At 47.1% G+C, this 23,119-nt stretch overlaps 1 protein-coding gene across 1 annotated transcript in view; it reads right to left on the bottom strand.

Moving 5' to 3' along the window:
• Positions 1-23,119, bottom strand: part of ube2j1 (ubiquitin-conjugating enzyme E2, J1) — an 88,127-nt gene that overhangs the window by 24,799 nt on the left and 40,209 nt on the right. The window contains exons 5-7 of the mRNA XM_084313890.1: positions 17,858-17,963; positions 2,899-3,028; positions 2,065-2,193 (exon numbers count right to left, since the gene is read on the bottom strand). Coding sequence (XP_084170016.1) covers positions 2,065-2,193; positions 2,899-3,028; positions 17,858-17,963 — 365 coding nt within the window. The remainder of the gene's footprint in view (positions 1-2,064; positions 2,194-2,898; positions 3,029-17,857; positions 17,964-23,119) is intronic.

Here is a 23,119-nt window from a genome sequence, read left to right as displayed (position 1 = left end):
TTATTCCTTAACTATTCCAGGTCGTATATTTACCACCTGCGCCATCAGAGATTGGACATTCTCTATTGATATACCGACGAATACTCTTTGCCATAAAAGTGCATACTATTTCAATTCATAAATGTAATTAAGTGATTACGTGCTTGCTCTACACACCATTGCTGTGTAGTAATAAACGCATACTTCGACTTCGTACATTTGTGTTGGATCCGTTTCATCTATGTGAGAGTGTTTATGATAATATATTTATGCCGTGTACTGGGTGGCCGAATATTAAGTACAAAGGTAGTGGTAGTAAGTATCATATCTAGTAATACAGTCAGGGAATTGTACCCCTCAGTTACAGTTATAGTAGAATTGACGTATAAGGCTATTACTCAGCCTTTCGGGAATTACCCTAGACCACTCTGAAATTATACTTATATTCACCACGGGATAACGCGTGAATGTATGCATGAAAAAGTTCTCTTTTTGACAGAAAGTCACTGTCAAATGACCATAGTATTGTATCCATGGCTATAATATAGATTTAGCTCTACAAACAAGGTGACACACTCCTATCTTTTAAAGCGTTGGCATTGCTACAGCGGGGCCCGTCTGGCTGGCACTGAAAGTGTTAACGTGTGTCGTCGGGCCTTACAATAAAATTTGATTTGATTTGATTTCGAGCAATTGCGCAAATTACAGAGGGATCACACTGCTATCAGTGCCAGGGAAAGTTTTTAACAGAGTCATCTTGAACAGGATGAAGGACCTCATCGATGCACAACTCCGCGATGAGCAAGCTGGTTTCCGCAAGGACCGATCCTGCACAGACCAAATTGCAGTGCTGCGCATCATCGTGGAGCAGTCGATAGAGTGGAACTCGCCCCTGTACATAAACTGTGGACTATGAGAAAGCCTTTGACAGCCTAGACAGAGAGACCCTCTGGAAGCTTCTCCGACATTACGGGGTGCCGACCAAGATTGTTTCCATCATCAGGAACTCTTATGAGGGACTGAAATGCAAGGTGGTCCACGGAGGGCAGCTCACAGAGGCATTCCAAATGAGGACCGGGGTCAGACAAGGTTGTCTGCTCTCGCCCTTCCTCTTCCTGCTGGCCATTGACTGGATAATGAAGACCTCCACAGCACAGAGAAGGTACGGGATTCAGTGGACACCTTGGACGCAACTGGACGACTTGGACTATGCTAACGATTTGGCACTACTGTCGCACACCAAACAACAGATGCAGGAGAAGACCAACAACGTGGCATCCACTTCTGCGCAAGTGGGACTCAACATCCACAAAGGCAAGACTAAGATCCTCAAGACCAATGCAGCAAACAACACCAACGCAATCATGCTGGATGGCGAGGCTTTGGAAGAAGTTGAAGCCTTTACCTACCTTGGCAGTGTTATTGACAAGCAGGCACAGATGCTGACATTAGAGCATGAATAAAGAAAGCACGTTCAGCATTCGTGCAATTACGGAACATCTGGAGCTCAAAAGAACTGACTTCCAACACCAAAGTCAGATTCTTTAACACCAACGTCAAGGCAGTCCTACTATACGGAGCAGAGACGTGGAGAACTACAGCTGCAACCATCAGGAAAGTGCAGGTCTTCATTAACAGCTGCCTGCGGAAGATCATCCACATCCGATGGCCAGACAATCAGCAACTGCAAACTCTGGCAGAGAACAAACCAGCTGCCCGCTGAAGAAGAAATTAAGAAACGCAGATGGCGCTGGATAGGCCACACCCTGCGAAAGCCCGCAAGTACCATCACCAGACAAGCCCTAACATGGAACCCGCAGGGCAAGCGGAAAAGGGGCCGCCCGAGAAACACCTGGCGCAGAGACCTGGAGGCAGACACCAAGACCATGAAGACGACCTGGAACCAACTGGAGAGAACAGCTCAAGACAGAGATGCTTGGAGATCACTTGTTGATGGCCTATGCCCCAGAAGGGGTAGCAGGCGTAATCGATAATCGAAATCGAATCGTGTGTGTGTGTTGCTGTGCATTGCTGTGCTGTCCCGTGCAGCAGGCCTGGTGTAGTATTGTCCCTCCCCGTCCTCACCTGTTCATTCTGGGGCGCGTCAGGGTCCTCCTGCTCTACTGACGCAGAGGGTTCTTCCTTGGCGCAGGCGGGCGGGTCACTCTCAGCTCCTCCGCTCTCGCTGGCCTGCTGTGACGAGCTGGACTCTGCCTGCAATGACACCACAATGCACCACGGCCCTTGTCACAATGTAAACTCCCCTGGACCACCTGTGACTATTCACCTGTGACTATCGACCCGTGACTATCCACCAGTGACTATCCACCCGTGACTATCCACCCGTGACTATCCACCTGTGACTATCCACCCGTGACTATCCACCCGTGACTATCCACCCGTGACTATCCACCAGTGATTATCGACCCGTGACTATCCACCAGTGACTATCCACCAGTGACTATCCACCCGTGACTATCCACCGTGACTATCCACCGTGACTATCCACCGTGACTATCCACCCGTGACTATCCACCGGTGACTATCCACCGGTGACTATCCACCCGTGACTATCCACCTGTGACTATCCACCGTGACTATCCACCCGTGACTATCCACCAGTGACTATCCACCAGTGACTATCCACCGTGACTATCCACCGTGACTATCCACCAGTGACTATCCACCCGTGACTATCCACCCGTGACTATCCACCCGTGACTATCCACCCGTGACTATCCACCCGTGACTATCCACCCGTGACCATCCACCCCGTGACCATCCACCCGTGACTATCCACCTGTGACTATCTGCGCAGAGGAAAGCACAGGTTAAGACTTTACTTTTTGGTTCTGTGACTTTTAAGGTTAAATCTGGACTATGATGCCAACGTGACTGGTGTCATAGTCAGAGTTGTACCTTGAAGTTGATCTGCTGGGCGAGCTCTTTAGCCTGGTGGTCCTCTGCGCTGGGGTTGCTGTTTGGTGACAGAGCCAGGAGGGCAGAGCGCATGGAGCAGCCACATGCCTCACAGCAGAAGTCCTGTGACCTGTAGGACACCTTGCATCATTAACCCTCTGAAGCAGAGTGGAACGACCAAGCGCCACTTGTTTTGCACGCACATTGTTACGAAGGATCAGATTAAACCGAATATATATATTTAATTATTAATTGATATATATTGCATAATATTTGTATATCGTTTGATATCCCTTGTGTATTCCTTGTACATATACACGGAATATCCCTTTAACCTAGTACAGACCATAATATTTCGTTCTCTTATTGGACAGCGGTCCCTTAGGCGCCACTGCCATACCCCCAAGGTCTGGTTCAAAGTCACCGCCAAAGACTTGCCTGGACATGAACGGCTCTGCGCAAGGATACGAGACAGGAATAAAGCTGGTACTAGTTTGTTCACCTAACGTATAAATACGGCGCAGGTGAATACAGAAGTTAAGTTACCCAATAAGTTGAAGCCTCACCCACGATACAACGTGCGGTGAAGTATGGCCTGTTTGGCCCCAAATAGAGCATTGAGACCGCGTGCGAATTAATAACTGAAGTATCAGAGTTTAACGCTGTACCGTCGAGTTCGACCTATTCTATTAATTCAGTAATAGTCTATTTATGTATAGTGTAACGTGCGGCTACCGTTCTACAGTGACCAGCATCACCAACGTTTCCTCGTACCAGCTAGTGTGCTTATCCAGGCTGGGCAGCTTACCCTGGCGCCTTCACCCGAGGAGCCCTAGACGAGGACCGTGTGGACATGTACACTGGATAACCTACCCAACGACTACATAGCCCTTTTCGGCTGGATTATATTTGCTTTGGTCCTGTAATTGATGGAGCGGAGAATCGTCTACACCCACAATTGTGTGGGATTTACCCTGTGAGGAGCAACGTCGAGCCCGCCTCTCAGAAGCCTGAGGCTGGCTAGCTTTCTTCCATGCGGAGCTGCATGCCGGAGAACAGCTGTTATTCGTCTGCGGATCAAGAGATTATTGCACCGTCTCCTGTACTTGGAGTCTCCCTATTCTTCGTTGACCCAGACTCTGCTACCGACAAATCCTCTCCCCTTGCTGGCCTACAACCGGAGGGACCCTACCAGTATCTCCCGCTGCCTTACTAGTGTACCATAGATATAATTCCTAAGATACAGGTGGTATTCATTATCTCCTGCGTAATATGATAATGGACTTACGTTATTGATTTGCTCACGCACATTCTTTCGCCTTATAAGCGCAACCCTACGTAAAGTATTGTTATATACTATCATTGCTGCTAATAAATATTATTATAACCCAGTTTGTGTGGAACCGTGTCATTGTGGGAAGTGTTCATCTGATATACCTGTGTACTGTATGGCCAGTAGTAATGTACATAAGACAGTAGTGGTTTAATGATACCATACTTATATAATACAGTCAGGGAATTGTACCCCTCAGTTACACACATGTTTTGCAAAAAAACATGAAATATCTTTGAAACTGTCTAGTTCTCCTCTCTCTGGGTGAACTGAACTGGTGTCTTTCTCAGTCACCCACTGGCGGTACATGGAAGTTTGGCTTAGAATTGGCTAGAACCTTGAAACATCTAGATAGGTCTTTTTCGATTTTCCACATTCAGGCTTGTGAATCCCCTCCATCTACAGTATATATCTATGACGGATTCAGACAGACACACACGCTGGTTGTGCATAACAGAGGATAGAGAGAGGAGCTTGTCCCTGGTTTTATAAGAAAAGACAAGAAAAGAGGTGTAATGTTCAACAAACATTGGAACGTGTTGTGGATGTTGAGGATCCAGACAATAAATGAGCCAGATAGACAGTGATGATGACAATCATAGTAAAGGATTTGATGCGTTCACCTTTTGATGATTCATGTGTGTAACTATGCTATTTGGATAAGATGCAGAGAGGGATATTGAGGAGCTCACAACAGAAAAAGGGGAGCTCTATGATGGAGGTGCCTTTTGTGTGTGAAGAAAACACAAGGTTTCTTTCTTCACTTTCACTATTTGACTTTTCTATGTCACATATTGTACGCTCACACACATGTATGATGGTGACTTTACACTGCAGGTTCCTCTGAATCATAACACATGCAACTGAATCATAATACTTGATACTGACTTATTAAAGAATAAGCAGAGAATTGGCAAAAATATAACACCAGGCGAACATGTCTATGTGGGCTTTAGAGGGTTAACACAGCAATCATACCACAAGTCTTAACTGAAAACTCTGCTGTCTAATTGTACCCATTGTGCAGCTCTATAGTGATGGCAGTCAGACCAGTGTTGCAGGTAGATTAGCCACCTGGCTACTGGCCTGGTGGTCATATCCATGTCCTGATTGACAGGCCTGAGGCCAAACTAGGAAGGGAGTACACACAAAGTGGAGAGTACTGGAGGAGCACACATTATCTAATCCAGGGGTTCTCAAACTTTTTTATACCACCACGACCCCATTTTATTTAAGATTTCAACATGGAATTTATCAAAATAAAAGCACACGTTGTTGAACTTGATCATGCATATTTATTAGACATTTTTATTACAGCACTATGTTATCAATTCACATTTATAAAACGAGGCATATTTAGCCTAAATATGTTGCCAGAACATACCCACGACCCCACTTTGGGTCACGACCCGTAGTTTGAGAACCGCTGATCTAATCTAACTAAAATGGAAGGAACCTCTGTCTGTTCTTCGATTTTCTCAAGAACCGTCCATTCGATCCATTTCACACTTGGCAGGTTTATTCCCGCGGACCACGTCGAGTATGAAGTTGATTGGATGAGTGGTTCTGGAGAAAGCTGCGAGCAGCAGTACCAGGGGCCAAGCAATCTGCCCCGTTCTGAATGGGCAGGTTTTAAATGGGCAGGTCTTGAATGGGCACTGCACTAAGTAATTCTCTTTACGTTTCGACATAATGTCAAGTCCACTTGTACCTATAATGAAGACAATTAAGATGATCTGTGTTCTCGAGTACTCTCCTCTTCAGGCCACATTTACTGCTCTCTAGCGTGGCGGAGAATATAATGAGAATAGCCTATGAGAATAGCCGAGGCACTAGCATATCAAAAGGGCACAAAAAAAAGTATTTTCTGTAGACTTTGCCTGGAAACCCTAACATTCTTGGGGGTGGCTAAAGGCTAAACAGTGACTCCCCTGCATGTAGCTATAGGCTGGGCTGGGTGGATATGTATGTATGCATTAAGAGATCATACTGTAAGTGATCCAAGTCAATGTTCTCCCTGCAGTCCCATGGCGGATGATTTCCAGTTGAGCCAGGTTGGAAAGGGATGAGGCTCAATCTAGAGGCTGGGCTTATCAGGCACAAGACTGTGATGTATGTCTGATGTTCTCCTAAGCCTCCTTACAGCACGTCTCTGTACTACAGTATAAAGGCTTACAGAGTCAACCTACTGTATATCCTGCAAAGACAAGACACAGAAATGTAGGTACTGCTGTTTAACACATTGGACGCCAACAACGTGATAGTTCGTTATTGCCCGCCATGCGTTGAACGCCAACAACGAATAAACACGTTTTTGGGATCAATATTTCATTTTTTCGCCATGGCATTCATAATTCATCCAGCCTCCCTCCGGGACTGCAGCAGGACCCTGTCTGATATTGCAAAGCCTCAATACAGCCGCCTGGTGGATGATCGGACGAGTTACACTCAAGGCCAAACCGGAAGTGGCGCTGGTGCATCGAGGAGATCCCTCCGGCAGTAATATCTTGTTACGTGGGTCCAGACAAACACTCGAGTGCATCGGATTGCTTTCGAAACGCAATAGTCAATATGATTTCGGCATTTATTGTGTCATACAAACGGGAAATGGATCTAGCAGATCGACGTCAAATAATTGGAATATTTTTACTCCAGTCTCATCGGCGAACGGTAAGAGGAATATAACGCTATTTTCAACCCGATTGTTTATTCATTTCACGGCAATCCATCTGCTCAACATATCAACCCATACTAAATAAAGCCGTTACTGACGATCAAGGAATTATAAACGACCCCCCCCCCCCTTTCCTTCACGCATGATGAAGCATAATGTATACCGATCATATACATTTGAATTTTTTAATATAGCGTGTATAGAAAAGAAACGCCAATCGATAATCTATCATATGCTTCAGGGCCTATAACTCGCGTTTTTGGAATTACAGCAGAAAACTTTAAAAACATACTTATATTCTCGATGGTATTAACACAACAATGTACGAATGAAAAAATATAACGTTCCCACATCCGGAACGATAGATACCCGATGTTGAATGGGCCATAGTAATGTCGATATAGCTATAATATTTAAAAAGTTATAGCCCTGCAAAGAAGGTAAACATCTCCATAGGCTTACAGCGGTGGCAGACTGGACCCAATGATGGGTACAATGCACGGCGCCCAATGTGTTAAGGTCGACTGCCGCTCACAACTGTCTTTAGTGCTGATCATCACAATTAAGATGATCAAACTCGAGAGAAAGTCCCAGACTTTGGAGATTTGATAAGTCAAAGCTGACACAGGAGATGTCCTCTGATTGATAACAAGCACAGGCATGCCTACTGATGTACTGACGCAGAGATAAAACTTTAGAATTTAAAGTAAAATCATATCTAAGAGGAGTTTCTCTTCTGGCGGAAATTGACTGGTCTGATCCAATATCATCCATTTGATTAGCAGAAAGGTCAAGCACTGCAGTTGCTATTAAGATTATGTGAATGTTATGTTGGTGCGGTGAAAAGCGGGGGGAGGGTGCTTGTTGACTGACAGCTCTCAAAATCACCAGGGGGCACAGACACAGGAAATGAGAATCAATGGGGGAAGTGCAGTCTCAGTAAAAAAAAAAGAGGCCTTTCACCATCAGAGAGATAAGAGTATTTATAGACGGATTAATATGTTCCTCACATCTCATCTGCATGTGCTAATGAAACAGTCAGTTGATGAAGACCCCATGTCCTCTCTTGTGCTAATGGAACAAGTGACCTGTCTGGATCTCTGTATCCACGCTCTCTCCTCTCATGTACTGTAGTGTAATGTGCCAGGGGGACATAACAGCAACATGCCCACACATGTGCTAGTATAGACAAGTGTGTTTTGGTTGATAATTAAATTGTCCTATTGTCAATGCAGGTCCAGCTTGGGGTGCACCCCCCCCCCCCTGTAACAAGGCATTTAATAGTAGAAATTAGGCCCCGTCCACACATATATGGATATTCAGTATTCAGTATTTTTACTCAAGTATTGTACTTTAAGTACAATTCCGAGCTACTTGTACTTTACGTGAGTATTTTCATTTTAGGGAACTTTATACTTTTACGCCACTACATTTATCTGAACCCATCAGTTACTAGTTACTTTAAAGAAAAATATTTTGCATAGAAAACATGGCAAAGATTTAAGACAATTATATATTTTCACATTTGAAGCCTGCAAACGTCAAGAGGACATAATCAGAGCAGCAGAACTGGACCACACACCACTTTAACATGACCTTCAGAGGTCAATGGAACGAGGATGGAATGCTCCTAAGCACTGGAATACATACACAAACGTCATGTAGAATGCATTATTTTACTTTAGATACTTAAAGGGGAACTATCTTATAAATGGCCTTTTTCAGTGTTTAGCATTGTTTCCTAGCTATGTGGACTTATATTAATATGATCTATGTCTCTAATTCTCATATTGGCGCATTCTTCCAATTCTCCTCTCACAATATTCACCCTCACTGAACTGAGTCATCTGAAAATGTGCTGATTTGTGATGTCAGAGAGACACCGCTGCATGATAATGTTCAGGCGAGGCAGTGGTTTACCATTGTGGTTGGAGCCCAGGCTCAAAACGGCTTAAGATCTTGAGGTAGAAAAATGCGGTTTTTGAGGACTTGATTAGAAATACAAAACAATGAATTAAAAAAAATAAGAAATTACAGAGGTGTTCCATAAACTCACAGGAATTGTGTAAAAGTGCACAAATAGTGAAAGAAATAGTAAAATAGTTCCCCTTTAAGTACATTCAATAGCAAATACTTCTCTACTTTTACTTAAGTGGAATTTGAATGGAGGACTTTTACCAGAGCACTAATTTATCTGGGTATTTCTACTTTTACTTAAGTAAAGGAACTGTGTACTTCTTCCACCACTGTGGATATTTCTGGAACACCCCCCTCCTCCATTATCAAAAACAATCCTGTCCACACCAACAGCGAGAACTATTTAAAACGCTCACGTAAGCATGCCAGGGCAGTAGGTAGCGATAATGTGTCATTTTGGCTTCTCGACATTTGTGTGGACTCAGAGAACATTCTACACTTTCAAAAATATCCAAGACACCACGCCCATCCTGGGCCAGGTGTTGATTACATTACACGCTTGCATAAACATTGTCCTATGCTTGAGTTTGTCGAATAAAACACCTCATTACCACCATATGTTCACATTGTGATTAAGAGTTTTACTACTGTATTTAATCACTTTACCAACCTGTGTGTATTGTGTAATGATGCAGTCAGTGAGACTATGCCCCGAAACATTTTGTTGTGAAGGGCCAGATTGAACTGAATATATATATTTATTTATATATATATATTTAATTGTATTTGTATATTCTCTAATATTCCCTGATATCCCTTGTACAATATGCATTGAATATCCATTCTAGCCTACTGAACATCCCATAATAGTCTCCATTCTACTATTGGTCGAGACCTTGGTGCCAGGCTGCCATACCCCTCAGACCCAGTTCAAACGTACCGCTCGACATGTACGAACAAGTCCTAGTTCCGCGTAGGAATTTGGCTACCGCACCACTAATGGGACTATTTGTTCATAGTGCGTATATATACTGCGCTACTAAAGTAGGACTTTCTTTTCAGTCCAGTTTCTTACCCTCCAATAGAGTCACAGACGTAAAGCCTCCCCGCGATGCCACGTGTGGGAGTAAGGCCAAGTTCGCCTACCATCGGTATTGAGACATCGTGTATATTAATATTTGAATAGTCATATTTGGCACTATATCGTCGAGTTGGACGTAGTCTATTAAGCTAATAATAGTCTGTTAATATATAGTGCTTCGTGCGGTGAGAATACTACCGTAGTCAGTACCCCATCGTTTCGGGCAGAGAACTGGCTGCTTACCCAGGGTGGTTGACCCTATGTGAAGCTGCACCCGAGGAGCCCCAGAGCCGACGAGCGAGTGGACCTGTATACCGGATTATTCTACCGACGACAGCCCGCCTTCCCAGGCACGGATTATGCTTTGGATACTTTGATTATTCTATGGATAAAGACCCCCGACACTACCGTGTGTTGGAACCCCCCCCCCTGGAGAGGTCGCAAGGTGAGGAGACGCTCTGCAAGACGAGGTCTCTCCACATCTCTCCCCCGTGGACCGGAGAGAGCCGGCCCACAAAGAGTCCACCTGCTTTCATCTGTGGTCCAAGGATCGCCGGCGCATTGAACGGCACTACAGTGTGTTCTCCTGGGATACCCTTGGCCGGACGAGGCAGCTGGATTCTACCCCCCCCCCCCCTCCTACTCCTGTCGGCTTACAAGCGACCGGATTAACCCCCTCTAGTGTATCCAGCCTATAATCATTAAAGTATCATTGCTGTTATTCCTTAACTATTCCAGGTCGTATATTTACCACCTGCGCCTTCAGAGATTGGACATTATCTATTGATATACCGACGAATACTCCTTGCCATAAAAGTGCATACTATTTCAATTCATAAATGTAATTAAGTGATTAAGTGTTTAGTCTACACACCATCGCTGTGTAGGCAATAAAGACTTGTTTCTAATTCGTACATTTGTGTTGGATCCGTTTCATCTACGTGAGAGTGTTCATGATAATATATTTATGCCGTGTACTGGGTGGCCGAATATTAAGTACAAAGGTAGTGGTAGTAAGTATCATATCTAGTAATACAGTCAGGGAATTGTACCCCTCAGTTACAATTGGTCCTTCGAGCCGGATGGTAATCAGTGTAATATTAATATAGTGTTATTAATATTGAAATGGCCTATGATGAACACTCCACGAAACGATCCTCCTAACCAACGCCCGCAGCGCGAACGACGGCTCCCTCAGTACTTAGAGGCTTACGCTGTCAGTCAACAACCTAGTCTTCTACTAACAGTAAACGCGGTAAAACTAGAAAGTAAAAGTATGTCTAACCCCAACGCCCAGACTACCCCGACCATAGAGGCCCCTACGGGCTCTAATGTAACTGACCAAGTTCACGGTGGGGACCAGTGGGAACCAGACATGACTTCACACCCCGCCAGTACTGAAGAAGTAGTCCCCGATGAGTCCCGGGAGGAATACAACGCTACCGAGAGAGAACTCGGCACGGAAGAAGACGGGGAGAGCACCGTGGAGATAGAGCTCCAAGGCTCCGCAAGGAGTACCCCGAGGGAAGGCTCCCCTATACAACCGCCTTCTCCCAGCGAGGCAGAGAGGACCCTACAGCAGGCCTTCCTCATCAGCCTGAACGCCGCTGCTGAACGCGACCGACTGCAGATCCAGCAGCGGAGCGAAGAAGAGCATATACGTCTAGAAATAAGACGCATTCAGATGGAAGAGAATGTGGCCCGAGACCGAGCAGACAGCCAGCGAGCAGCTGCTGGTGCTCTACGGGACGCAGAGCGCGACAGACAGCAAGCGCAACTAATAGAACAGCTGATCAGACGGACAACACCCTCTCCCTCCGCCAGAGGCTCCAGGAACTCGTCTAGACACACCTCCAGGGCGGCATCCCCTAGCCGAGTAAACAACCCTGAACTTGACCAACAGACGAGGTCTATACCCCCCACAGACCACCTCCCCCCACCGGTCCAAGCGAGACCTAGCAACCGGGAAGGAGCAGCATATCCTGTGGAGAGGCTAAACCAGAGACTACAAGCACTGGATGACCTAGCTGAAGACGAAGAGGAAGAGGAGGAGAACCACGCCCGAAGACAGCACAGTACTCTACCGGACCAGGAGGTCCGGTACAGCCCAGGCTATACTCCCGCGGAGCTGCGCTACAGACCCCCGACTCTATACACGGGTGAGCACGACGCACGACCCGCACCGAGGACCAGCACCTGGACAAGCGGGCCATGGTACACTGCCGGTACCAGCCCATACCAAGAAGCGGGAGGAGACTCGCCTAGGAGGCCTCTCCCCCAACGCTCGCCGATGTATCCACAGTCAGCGTCATACATTGGCACGCCTATGGTACCCGACTTCACCCAAGAGAACCGGGCCCAGTATACAGAACTCCGCATGTGTCTGGAGACCATGTTGGTGGATGTATTGGATAAACGCCACAAATACGCCATCCTACTGCAGCACTTAAAGGTGCCCCGCGCACATAATATAGCGCTCGCCTACGCGACTTCCACCACCCCATACACAGCAGCGCTGGTAGCATTGGACCAGAGGTATGGGCGCATATGGGATTACGTGATCCAGGAGATCCGACACATCGACCGCTTACCCCCAGCAATAGACAATCGAGCACTGGACGACCTGTCCATCAGAGTGCAGTCCCTGGTAGGGATGTTGGGAGCGCAAAGAGAGAAGGGGAAGTATGAACTTTACGCCAACTCAAATGTGGAAAGGATCCTGGAGAAGCTGCCGCCCGCTCGTCAGGAGCGCTTTAGGCGGCAGAGGGACCACAGAGACCCGAATGGCCCCGAACCGAACCTCCTCGATCTAGCAGACTTCCTGGCGAGAGAAGTCAGCAGCCTACGGCTAGATACATTCGGACGGAGCACCCCTGGCTCCAGAGAAGGAACCAGACGACTAAATGATGGAAGAAGATCGGTGACTGTGATGCACCAATCGGAGTCAGTACCGAGCAGCAGGAGCCACAGTACCCCCTCCAGAACGGAGAAGTGGAAGATAGTGTGCCCCTACTGTGAGAAAGAACACTGGCTAGCGCAATGTGACTCCTTCCCCAAGCTGAACGCGGAGGAAGCAGGTCAATGGATAAAGTCCAACAAGCGCTGTTTTCGCTGTGCGCGCTCACACATGGCAGCCGAATGCCGCTTAAAGAAAAGGTGCACCAAGTGCGATGGAGCCCATCTGGACATACTTCACGACAGTAACAGACGGCGCCCTTCACCTGCACCATCCAGCCGCAAAGCGAGCGTCATGTACATCGATCCCGCCAGCAGCAGTGGAGCCCGAGTACTCCTAAAAGTAGTGCGTGTGACACTAAGCTACCAGAATAAAGTCCTGGACACTTACGCCGTCCTCGATGACGGGTCAGAGAAGACCCTGCTGCTCGCCTCCGCTGCGGCCCAGCTAGGGCTGCGGGGAAGCAAAACCCAAATGACAATTCGGACAATAAGACGAGATTTGAAGACGATAAAGGGCGAGAATGTCTCATTCTCTATCGCAGCAAGCGGCCAGCCTGAGCGACGGTACCAGATTGCAGACGCTTTCACCAGCCAAGAAATAGGACTGTCGCGGTACACATACCCCGTCGCCAAGCTGATGGAGAAATATGCACATCTGCGCAAGTTACCGATCCCGCTCATAGACAATGCTATGCCGACCCTGTTGATAGGCTCCGACCATGCAGACCTCATTGTCCCGATAGACCGGGTTCATACCGGACCCCGAGGCTGTCCTGCAGCAGTCGAGACCCGTTTGGGATGGACTCTCCAAGGCCCGCTCGCCAAATCTCTCAACCGAAGTACAGCCACTAGATGTCTCCACTCCCGAGTCACAGAGGGAGAAACCGCACTCCTGCAACACGTAGAGCGGCTATGGAGCTTGGAACAAATGCCCTTTAAGAATGGAAAGAAAGACATTCGCTCTAAAGATGACATTTACGCCATTCACCTCCTCGAGACAGGGACCAAGAGAGTCCCGGTCAACGGCGTGTTGAGATACGCCACGCCACTCCTGCGGCGAGAAGGAATGCCTACTTTCCACGCCAAGACAGACGCCATAGAACGGTACCTGCTGAACACGGAGCGGCGCTTAGCCAAGAACCCCGCCCAAGAGAGTGTATACCGCGCTGAGATTGAGAAGCTCATCACAGCGGGACACGTCACAAAGATGGACATTAAAGAGGCTGACCAGACCACTGAATCGTGGTACGTGCCCCACCACAAGGTCCATCACAACGGTAAAGACCGCATAGTATTTAACTGCAGCTACCAGATCGGATCCCAAAATCTGAATAAAGAGTTACTGCCCGGTCCCACACTCGGCCCCTCCCTACTCGGCGTTCTACTCCGCTTCCGCCAGGAAAAGGTGGCCATCAGCGGGGACATTAAAGGAATGTTCCTGCAGGTGAGATTAGTAGAGGCGGACAAGCCCCTGTTACGGTTCCTATGGAGAGAGAAGCCAGGAGATGAGCACCCAGCCATCTACCAATGGGAAGTCCTCCCCTTCGGAACGACGTGCAGCCCCTGCTGTGCTACATTTGCACTACAGAAACATGTAGCAGAGGACCTAGCAGCGGACGAAGAGGTCCGACACAGCGTAAAGAACAGCTTCTACGTAGACAACTGTCTACAAAGCCTTTCAACCCAGGAAGAAGCCGAGGCTCTCCTGATTAAACTCCGCGCCTCATTGATCAAAGGCGGCTTTGATCTCAGGCAGTGGGCCAGCAGCGATCCGCAAGTACTGCGCAGCCTCTCCTCCGAGGACAAGGCAGCCAGCAGCGAGACCTGGATGGCTACAATCCCGGGAGAAGCCCAGGAGATGACCCTGGGATTGGTGTGGCGATTCAAAACAGATTCGCTTCACTACAGACACAAGCCCCTGACTACGGAGCAGGGAAGGCCGGCGGCGGCGCCGACCACCAGACGGAGTGTGTACACAACACTCGCCCGACAATATGACCCGCTAGGATGTATTCTACCGTACACCACCAGGGCAAAAATGATTGTACGAGCATTGTGGGACAAGGACCAGGGCTGGGACGACCCCATTCCCGCACACCTTGCATCCACCTGGAGAGAGTGGGAGATGGAGCTCCACTCACTCCCAGGCGTTAATATGCGCCGAAGCTACTTCCCACCCACGGTGAGGCCAGAGACATGTAAAATGGACTTGCACGTCTTCAGTGACGCCTCAGAGGTCGCATACGGATCAGTAGCCTACTTGCGGGCCCAAGACCAAGGGGGAGAGATCTACACAGCATTTGTCCTCGCCCGCTCGAGAGTAGCCCCACGCAAGCAACAATCTATCCCACGTCTAGAGCTCTGCGCAGCCCTAGCCGGAGCGCACCTAGCCACGCTCATCCAACGTGAGCTCACCATACCGGTGTCTAGAACAATCCTGTGGTCAGATTCCACGACGGTACTCGCCTGGATCAAATCGGACTCATGCAAGTACAAAGTCTTCGTGGGAGTCAGAGTCTTAGACTTAACCGAAGAGTTAACCGGAGAAACAGAGTGGCGCTACGTTGATACAAAACAGAACCCAGCTGACGTCATCACCCGGGGGATGCCCCTGGATGACCTCACCCGTCGCAATGTCTACAGTGACGGCCCCGCATTCCTAAGACTCCCGGAAGGACAGTGGCCCATGCCTATCCCGAGGGAAGCAAGTCCAGAGGAGATGGAAATTAAGAAGTCTGTGTTCTGTGGATTGAGCACCGTAGCCTCCACCGACCCTAACATAAACGATTGCACGTCCATAGAGAGTGCACAACAAAGAACATTCCTGCGGTACCACCCGGAGTGCAAGTCCCCCGCTGATATGTCAGCAGCTAACTACGAGGAAGCAGAATTGCTTCTACTGCAGCGAGCCCAGAGAGACTCGTTCCCCGATGAATTGGCCTGTCTACAGGGAGGAAAGCCTGTCCCATCCGACAGCAGATTAATTCATCTGGCCCCCGAGAGCGACGCTCACACCCTCATCAGAGTGGGTGGTCGCCTACGCAGAGCCCCCAATCTACCGGATGACATTAAATACCCGATCGTATTGAACAGCCGACACAAGGTCACAGAGCTGATTATAAAGAAATACGATGAGGATGTACATCACGCCAGAGCAATGACAGTCCTCACGGAGATTGAGGGAGTACTTAACTCGAAGCCCCTCGGATATGTCTCCAGTGATGTGGCGGATATCGACCCAGTTACCCCCAACACACTCCTGATGGGGCGGCTAGATCCCACATTATCCCAGACACAATCGATGATGACCATGACCCTACAACCCTATGACTTTGTGAAGTTGACTGACCCCTACAGCAAACCCTTATGTGTAAATAGACAACGCGATTAATCTGTCTCTGTTTAACTGATTAGGTCCGGGACCTATTCAGGGGGTGGCTGTTGTGAAGGGCCAGATTGAACCGAATATATATATTTATTTATATATATATATTTAATTGTATTTGTATATTCTCTAATATTCCCCGATATCCCTTGTATATTCCTTGTACAATATGCATTGAATATCCATTCTAGCCTACTGAACATCCCATAATAGTCTCCATTCTACTATTGGTCGAGACCTTGGTGCCAGGCTGCCATACCCCTCAGACCCAGTTCAAACGTACCGCTCGACATGTACGAACAAGTCCTAGTTCCGCGTAGGAATTTGGCTACCGCACCACTAATGGGACTATTTGTTCATAGTGCGTATATATACTGCGCTACTAAAGTAGGACTTTCTTTTCAGTCCAGTTTCTTACCCTCCAATAGAGTCACAGACGTAAAGCCTCCCCGCGATGCCACGTGTGGGAGTAAGGCCAAGTTCGCCTACCATCGGTATTGAGACATTGTGTATATTAATATTTGAATAGTCATATTTGGCACTATATCGTCGAGTTGGACGTAGTCTATTAAGCTAATAATAGTCTGTTAATATATAGTGCTTCGTGCGGTGAGAATACTACCGTAGTCAGTACCCCATCGTTTCGGGCAGAGAACTGGCTGCTTACCCAGGGTGGTTGACCCTATGTGAAGCTGCACCTGAGGAGCCCCAGAGCCGACGAGCGAGTGGACCTGTATACCGGATTATTCTACCGACGACAGCCCGCCTTCCCAGGCACGGATTATGCTTTGGATACTTTGATTATTCTATGGATAAAGACCCCCGACACTACCGTGTGTTGGAACCCCCCCCCCCTGGAGAGGTCGCAAGGTGAGGAGACGCTCTGCAAGACGAGGTCTCTCCACATCTCTCCCCCGTGGACCGGAGAGAGCCGGCCCACAAAGAGTCCACCTGCTTTCATCTGTGGTCCAAGGATCGCCGGCGCATTGAACGGCACTACAGTGTGTTCTCCTGGGATACCCTTGGCCGGACGAGGCAGCTGGATTCTACCCCCCCCCCCCCCTCCTACTCCTGTCGGCTTACAAGCGACCGGATTAACCCCCTCTAGTGTATCCAGCCTATAATCATTAAAGTATCATTGCTGTTATTCCTTAACTATTCCAGGTCGTATATTTACCACCTGCGCCTTCAGAGATTGGACATTATCTATTGATATACCGACGAATACTCCTTGCCATAAAAGTGCATACTATTTCAATTCATAAATGTAATTAAGTGATTAAGTGTTTAGTCTACACACCATCGCTGTGTAGGCAATAAAGACTTGTTTCTAATTCGTACATTTGTGTTGGATCCGTTTCATCTACGTGAGAGTGTTCATGATAATATATTTATGCCGTGTACTGGGTGGCCGAATATTAAGTACAAAGGTAGTGGTAGTAAGTATCATATCTAGTAATACAGTCAGGGAATTGTACCCCTCAGTTACACATTTCATATGTCAAACACAGTACATTTGATCCCAGATTCCGTCCCCCATTGTCTTCCTGCATGCATTCCTGTTGAACTGCAGAGACGGTAAACATCAATAATAAGATACCAAAGTCTTACTTCTTGGCCAGAGCTCTCCTCTCCTCTGGGGTATAATCAAGGGATCCTATTGCACCTTCTCCTTTGGTTGGCATGAATCCGATAATGGCGATTAGGGCCGTTCTTACTGAAAGACAAATGGATAAGAGAAACCCCCGCCCCCTCATGTGAGCCAGGCAGACAGAGACAAAAAGAAATTATTGAACATGTACAACAATGCCAGGATGAAGGCAGAGGGCTAAATCACGGCAGAGACGACACATTCTGTCAGGTTCAGCGCTCGTGTTACATAATCGTGGCATAATGCTTTGCTTTCTCTGCCTAAGCTTGGATTTAGCCTGCTACTGTGATGTCATCATTCACCCTGCTCCTCCACAGTAGTCTCCAGCTGGCCCGGGAAACCCTTTAACCTTTCTGTAAGGCTGGGTTTGTGTCCTCCTAGTTTGTGTTCAAGATGTGACTGATTGTGTTTTTGGCTACAGTCTAGCAGGTTATCCAAACTGTAAAAATAAATCTATATATATTGTGGCAGATATCATCCCTCGTCACTTGGTTACATGGAGGAAGGGCGATACTATTGTCATAGGCAGAGGGTTAATTGAGGAGTTGATTAGGACTGATGGAATACACCTGTGCACCACGTGATCACCCACATCCCACACACACACAAGACACACATAGCATAGAGTCCTAGGAGAGACAGAGAAGAGTTGAGTGGAGGTGAGGAAGGAGCAGAGATCGTGGAGAGAGTGTGTTATATGGAGTTTGTGAGGTGAGAGGTAGTTGTAAGGAGAGGTTAGAGCGAGAAGGTGTTTGTGGTATTCACATAGCGCTCCATAACTCAGCTTTTCAGGAATTAGCCCGGATCACTCTGAAACTATAAAATATTCACCACGGGATAACACGCAAACTTATACATGAAGAAATTTACAATTTTTTACATGTTGGACGAGAGATAGTGACTGTCAAATGAGCCATAGTATTGTCTCCATAGCTATAATATAGATATAGCTCTGCAAACATCGTGACGCATCGTGAAAATAGGCAATGGAAAGCTGGCCCATTGACTACAGGATGAGGATAATAGCTGGCGCTCAAAGTGTTAATATATATATTTTTTTTTACGATTAGGCCTTCTTAACTCAATCAACACCAGAGGGCGCTGTGTACTGTGTGGTTAAAAGGCCAGCGTTCTAAAGTATAGGAATATGTGGCGGTGTTTGCAGGGCTATAACTATATTATATATTATAGCTATGGATACAACATCGAGTATCTATCGTTCAATATGTGAAAAAGAAAAAAAATTGCATCCATACATTCCCGTTTTATACCGTGGTGAATATAAGTATGGTTTTAGGGTAATTCATGGGAGGCTGGTAATAGCTCCCAACGTGTATTATACTAAATGCATTGGCATTCCGTCCCTACACACGCTACAATTAAAAATGCATATGATAGGTATTATGTTCCATCATGAATGCATCAAAGGTGCAGTCTAGTGGGGGGGAGGGGGGGTCGTTTTTTGATGCTTTGATCGTCACCAACTGAATAAGTTATGGACTACCGTTACACACATACGCTCGGATCGCAATGAAGGCATGCTTTGATCAACGCAAGATTGATATCATATAGCCCTTACCTTGACTAGGATGTGCCCCAAAAAGAATATTCCAATTATCTGATTGAGAGTCTCAGTATTGGTGTCGATCTTGTCGCAAACATAATCCGCCATACATCATTCATCTGGAGCATTTGACGCTCCTCAAGCTGATCAGGACAACCGCTCCCCTTGCCCGACATGGAAAAGTCCGCCCCGGACCTATATAATCGACGCACAGCCCAAGACACAGAGTTTCAAAGGGTGCTCGATACCACCACCTGGTAGGATGCGGCCGGTATTGCACTTTTGGGATCTCAGACTCATTCCCTATGATAACACCAGGTTTGGCGCTCAAGCGTCTGCGAGTTAACATGAGATATCTCGGGTATGGCCCCGAATGAGTTACCATGAAGGACCTTCTCTACATATCACTGTAGAATGAACCGTGATAATAACCATGGGAACTATTCTATAGGCCCTAAGAGCTGCTTTCTCTCAGCATAATTGATTATTCTCCTCCCTGCTCCTTTACCAGAGGACTTTTCTCAGCATATGCATGGACTCCAGGTTGTCATGGAGAGCCCCTAATTTGGACCAAATGAAAACATGCAGCAGATCACTGTAGCAGTTGACTGATACAGACTTATCAGTTGTATATCTAACTATAAAGGAAGGACTCTGTCTGTATGTCTGTATATCTGTCCTTCGCATATGTCGAGAACCGTTCATCCGGTCGACTTCACACTTGGCACGTGTATCGCTGAGGACCCAGGGGAGTGCAAGTGTTGAGGGTGAAGTCGATTGGGTGAGCAGTAATACCGGGAGCAAAGCAATCGGCCCGCTCCGAACGGGCACGCATTCTGAATGGCCTCGTGCTCCGAACGGGCACGCATTCTGAATGACCTCATGCTCTGAACGGGCACGCATTCTGAATGGCCTCGTGCTCCGAACGGGCACGCATTCTGAATGGTCTCGTGCTCTGAACGGGCACGCATTCTGAATGGTCTCGTGCTCTGAACGGGCACGCATTCTGAATGGCCTCATGCTCTGAACGGGCACGCATTCTGAATGGCCTCATGCTCTGAACGGGCACGCATTCTGAATTGTCTCGTGCTCTGAACGGGCACGCATTCTGAATGGTCTCGTGCTCTGAACGGGCAGGCATTCTGAATGGTCTCATGCTCTGAACGGGCACGCATTCTGAATTGTCTCGTGCTCTGAACGGGCACGCATTCTGAATGGTCTCGTGCTCTGAACGGGCAGGCATTCTGAATGGTCTCATGCTCTGAACGGGCACGCGTTCTGAATGGCCTCGTGCTCTGAACGGGCACGCATTCTGAATGACCTCATGCTCTGAACGGGCCCGCATTCTGAATGGCCTCGTGCTCTGAACGGGCACGCATTCTGAATGACCTCATGCTCTGAACGGGCCCGCATTCTGAATGGCCTCATGCTCTGAACGGGCACGCATTCTGAATGACCTCATGCTCTGAACGGGCACGCATTCTGAATGGCCTCATGCTCTGAACGGGCACACATTCTGAATGGGGCACGCATTCTGAATGGCCTCATGCTCTGAACGGGCACGCATTCTGAATGACCTCATGCTCTGAACGGGCACGCATTCTGAATGACCTCATGCTCTGAACGGGCCCGCCCGCCGACAAAGCTGCAAGCAGCAATACACAGAGCCTGTTCCGAACGGGTGCTGCACTAGTTGATAAATAAAAGAATCCCTCGCATAACATTCTTAAAGTTCTACTTGTTGTGACATGTAAATGGTGCCAACTAGAGGCAGAATTGTTGTGAAAACTGCAGAAGAACTGGAAAATGAAGTTAACATGTGGTTAAAAAGCAAACATTCTCACCTTACGAAAAAGTTAATAAAACCCCTGACATCACAAACCATGCCTGAATAATAATCCTCCACACCTTATTAAATATGTAGGCTTGGGTAGAAAACCAAACTATATGACAGCGCTCAGCAAACAGAAGCTTGGAATCAATGCAGCAGCATGGCCCTCTGGTGACACCAGATCCCACTGGAACCTATTAGCCTGCCGGTCTCTCCCTCACACACTCCACTCACTCCGAACAGGATGAGGGGGAGCTGCTACTTGAGACACCAGGAAACGCCTACAGGAGAATCCACATCTCCAGTCTGCCATGTGACCCACAGGATTCATCACAACCTTCGCTTTTTTTACAATTCAATTCAGTTATTAATTCAAAGCCTTAACTCATTGGGCACCAGACCCGAGTAAAGTCGGGTTATCTCGCCAGCGGTTGAGCACGCGCCATACCAGAGTATAGTCGGGTTTTTAACGTTTTTTCTTTTATTCGATTTTTTTATTCTATGCAATGTCACGGACCTCGGTGTTACCATAGGAAATCATTCTGAGATCCCTAGAGTGTAATACCGGCCGCATCCTGCTAGGTGGCAGTATCGCCCACCATTTGAAACCTTATTTCACACTGTGTGTTACATTATATATGGTCCGGACGGGGAATTTAGATCAAGCCAAGTAAATCGCTTCATCCGACCACTTCGAAACGCATTCAGCACATTTGAGGCATATCTTGTGCCACTTCATGTCAGGGACCCGATCGACATCAATACTGGAAATCACGATCAGACAATTGGAATATTCTTTTTGGGATACCTCCTAGTAAAGGTATGGACTATATGACATCAATCCTATTTTGATCCAACAATTATTTCACATCGATCGCAATGATCATAGTAACGTACTCCAAAACATATGCCGTTGCTGACGATCAAAGCATCTAAAAACGACCCCCCCCCCCTTTCATGCATTCATGATGAAACATAATACCTATTATATACCTTTGATTTGGAAATAGTAGCGTGTCCAGGCGAGCAACGCCAACGCTTTTAGCAAAATTCACATATCGCTCCATAGCACAGTTACCAGGAATTAGCCAGGAACACTCTGAAACTATACAATATTCACCACGGTTGAACGATGGATAGGTAATGTCAAATGAGCCATAGTATTGTCTCCATAGCTATAATATAGAATATAGATGTAACCCTGCAAACACCGCAATGCACAGTGAAAATCCCTATCTCTTACAGCGGTGGCCCATTGAGTACAAGGATGGCTTACGCGGCTGGCTGTGAATGAGTTAATATGGGCTTAGCTTTCGTTGGTCACAGAGAATACTCTATATAGAAATACATTCATTGGAAGGGGTGCAGGGGTCAACTATCATCTCCAAAGAATTCCCTCTGAAATGCCCAAGCTCAAAGTAACATGAAAGCACTACTCAGCAGCAGGATGGATGTGTACTAACTAAAAAGAGTTGAGAGGAGAACAGGATGGATTAATAATGTGTACTAACTAAAAAGAGTTGAGGAGAACAGGATGGATTAATAATGTGTACTAACCTAAATGAGTTGAGAGGAGAACATGATGGATTAATAATGTGTACTAACAAATTTGTTGAGATGAGAACAGGGTGGATTAATAATGTGTACTAACTAAAAATGTGTTGAGGAGAACAGGGTGGATTAATAATGTGTACTAACTAGTGCTGTCAATCGATTAAAATATTTAACTCGATTAATCGCATGATTGTCCATAATTAACTTGCGATTAATCGCAAATTAACCGCATTTTCCCCCCTACCTTAAACGGATATTTTTCAAGTTCCAAGT

The sequence above is a fragment of the Notolepis coatsorum genome, assembly GCF_963971535.1.
Source record: "Notolepis coatsorum genome assembly, chromosome: 5".
Lineage (NCBI taxonomy): Eukaryota > Metazoa > Chordata > Actinopteri > Aulopiformes > Paralepididae > Notolepis > Notolepis coatsorum.
Note: the sequence above shows the minus strand (reverse complement) of the source record. Positions and strands in the feature narration are given on the sequence as shown.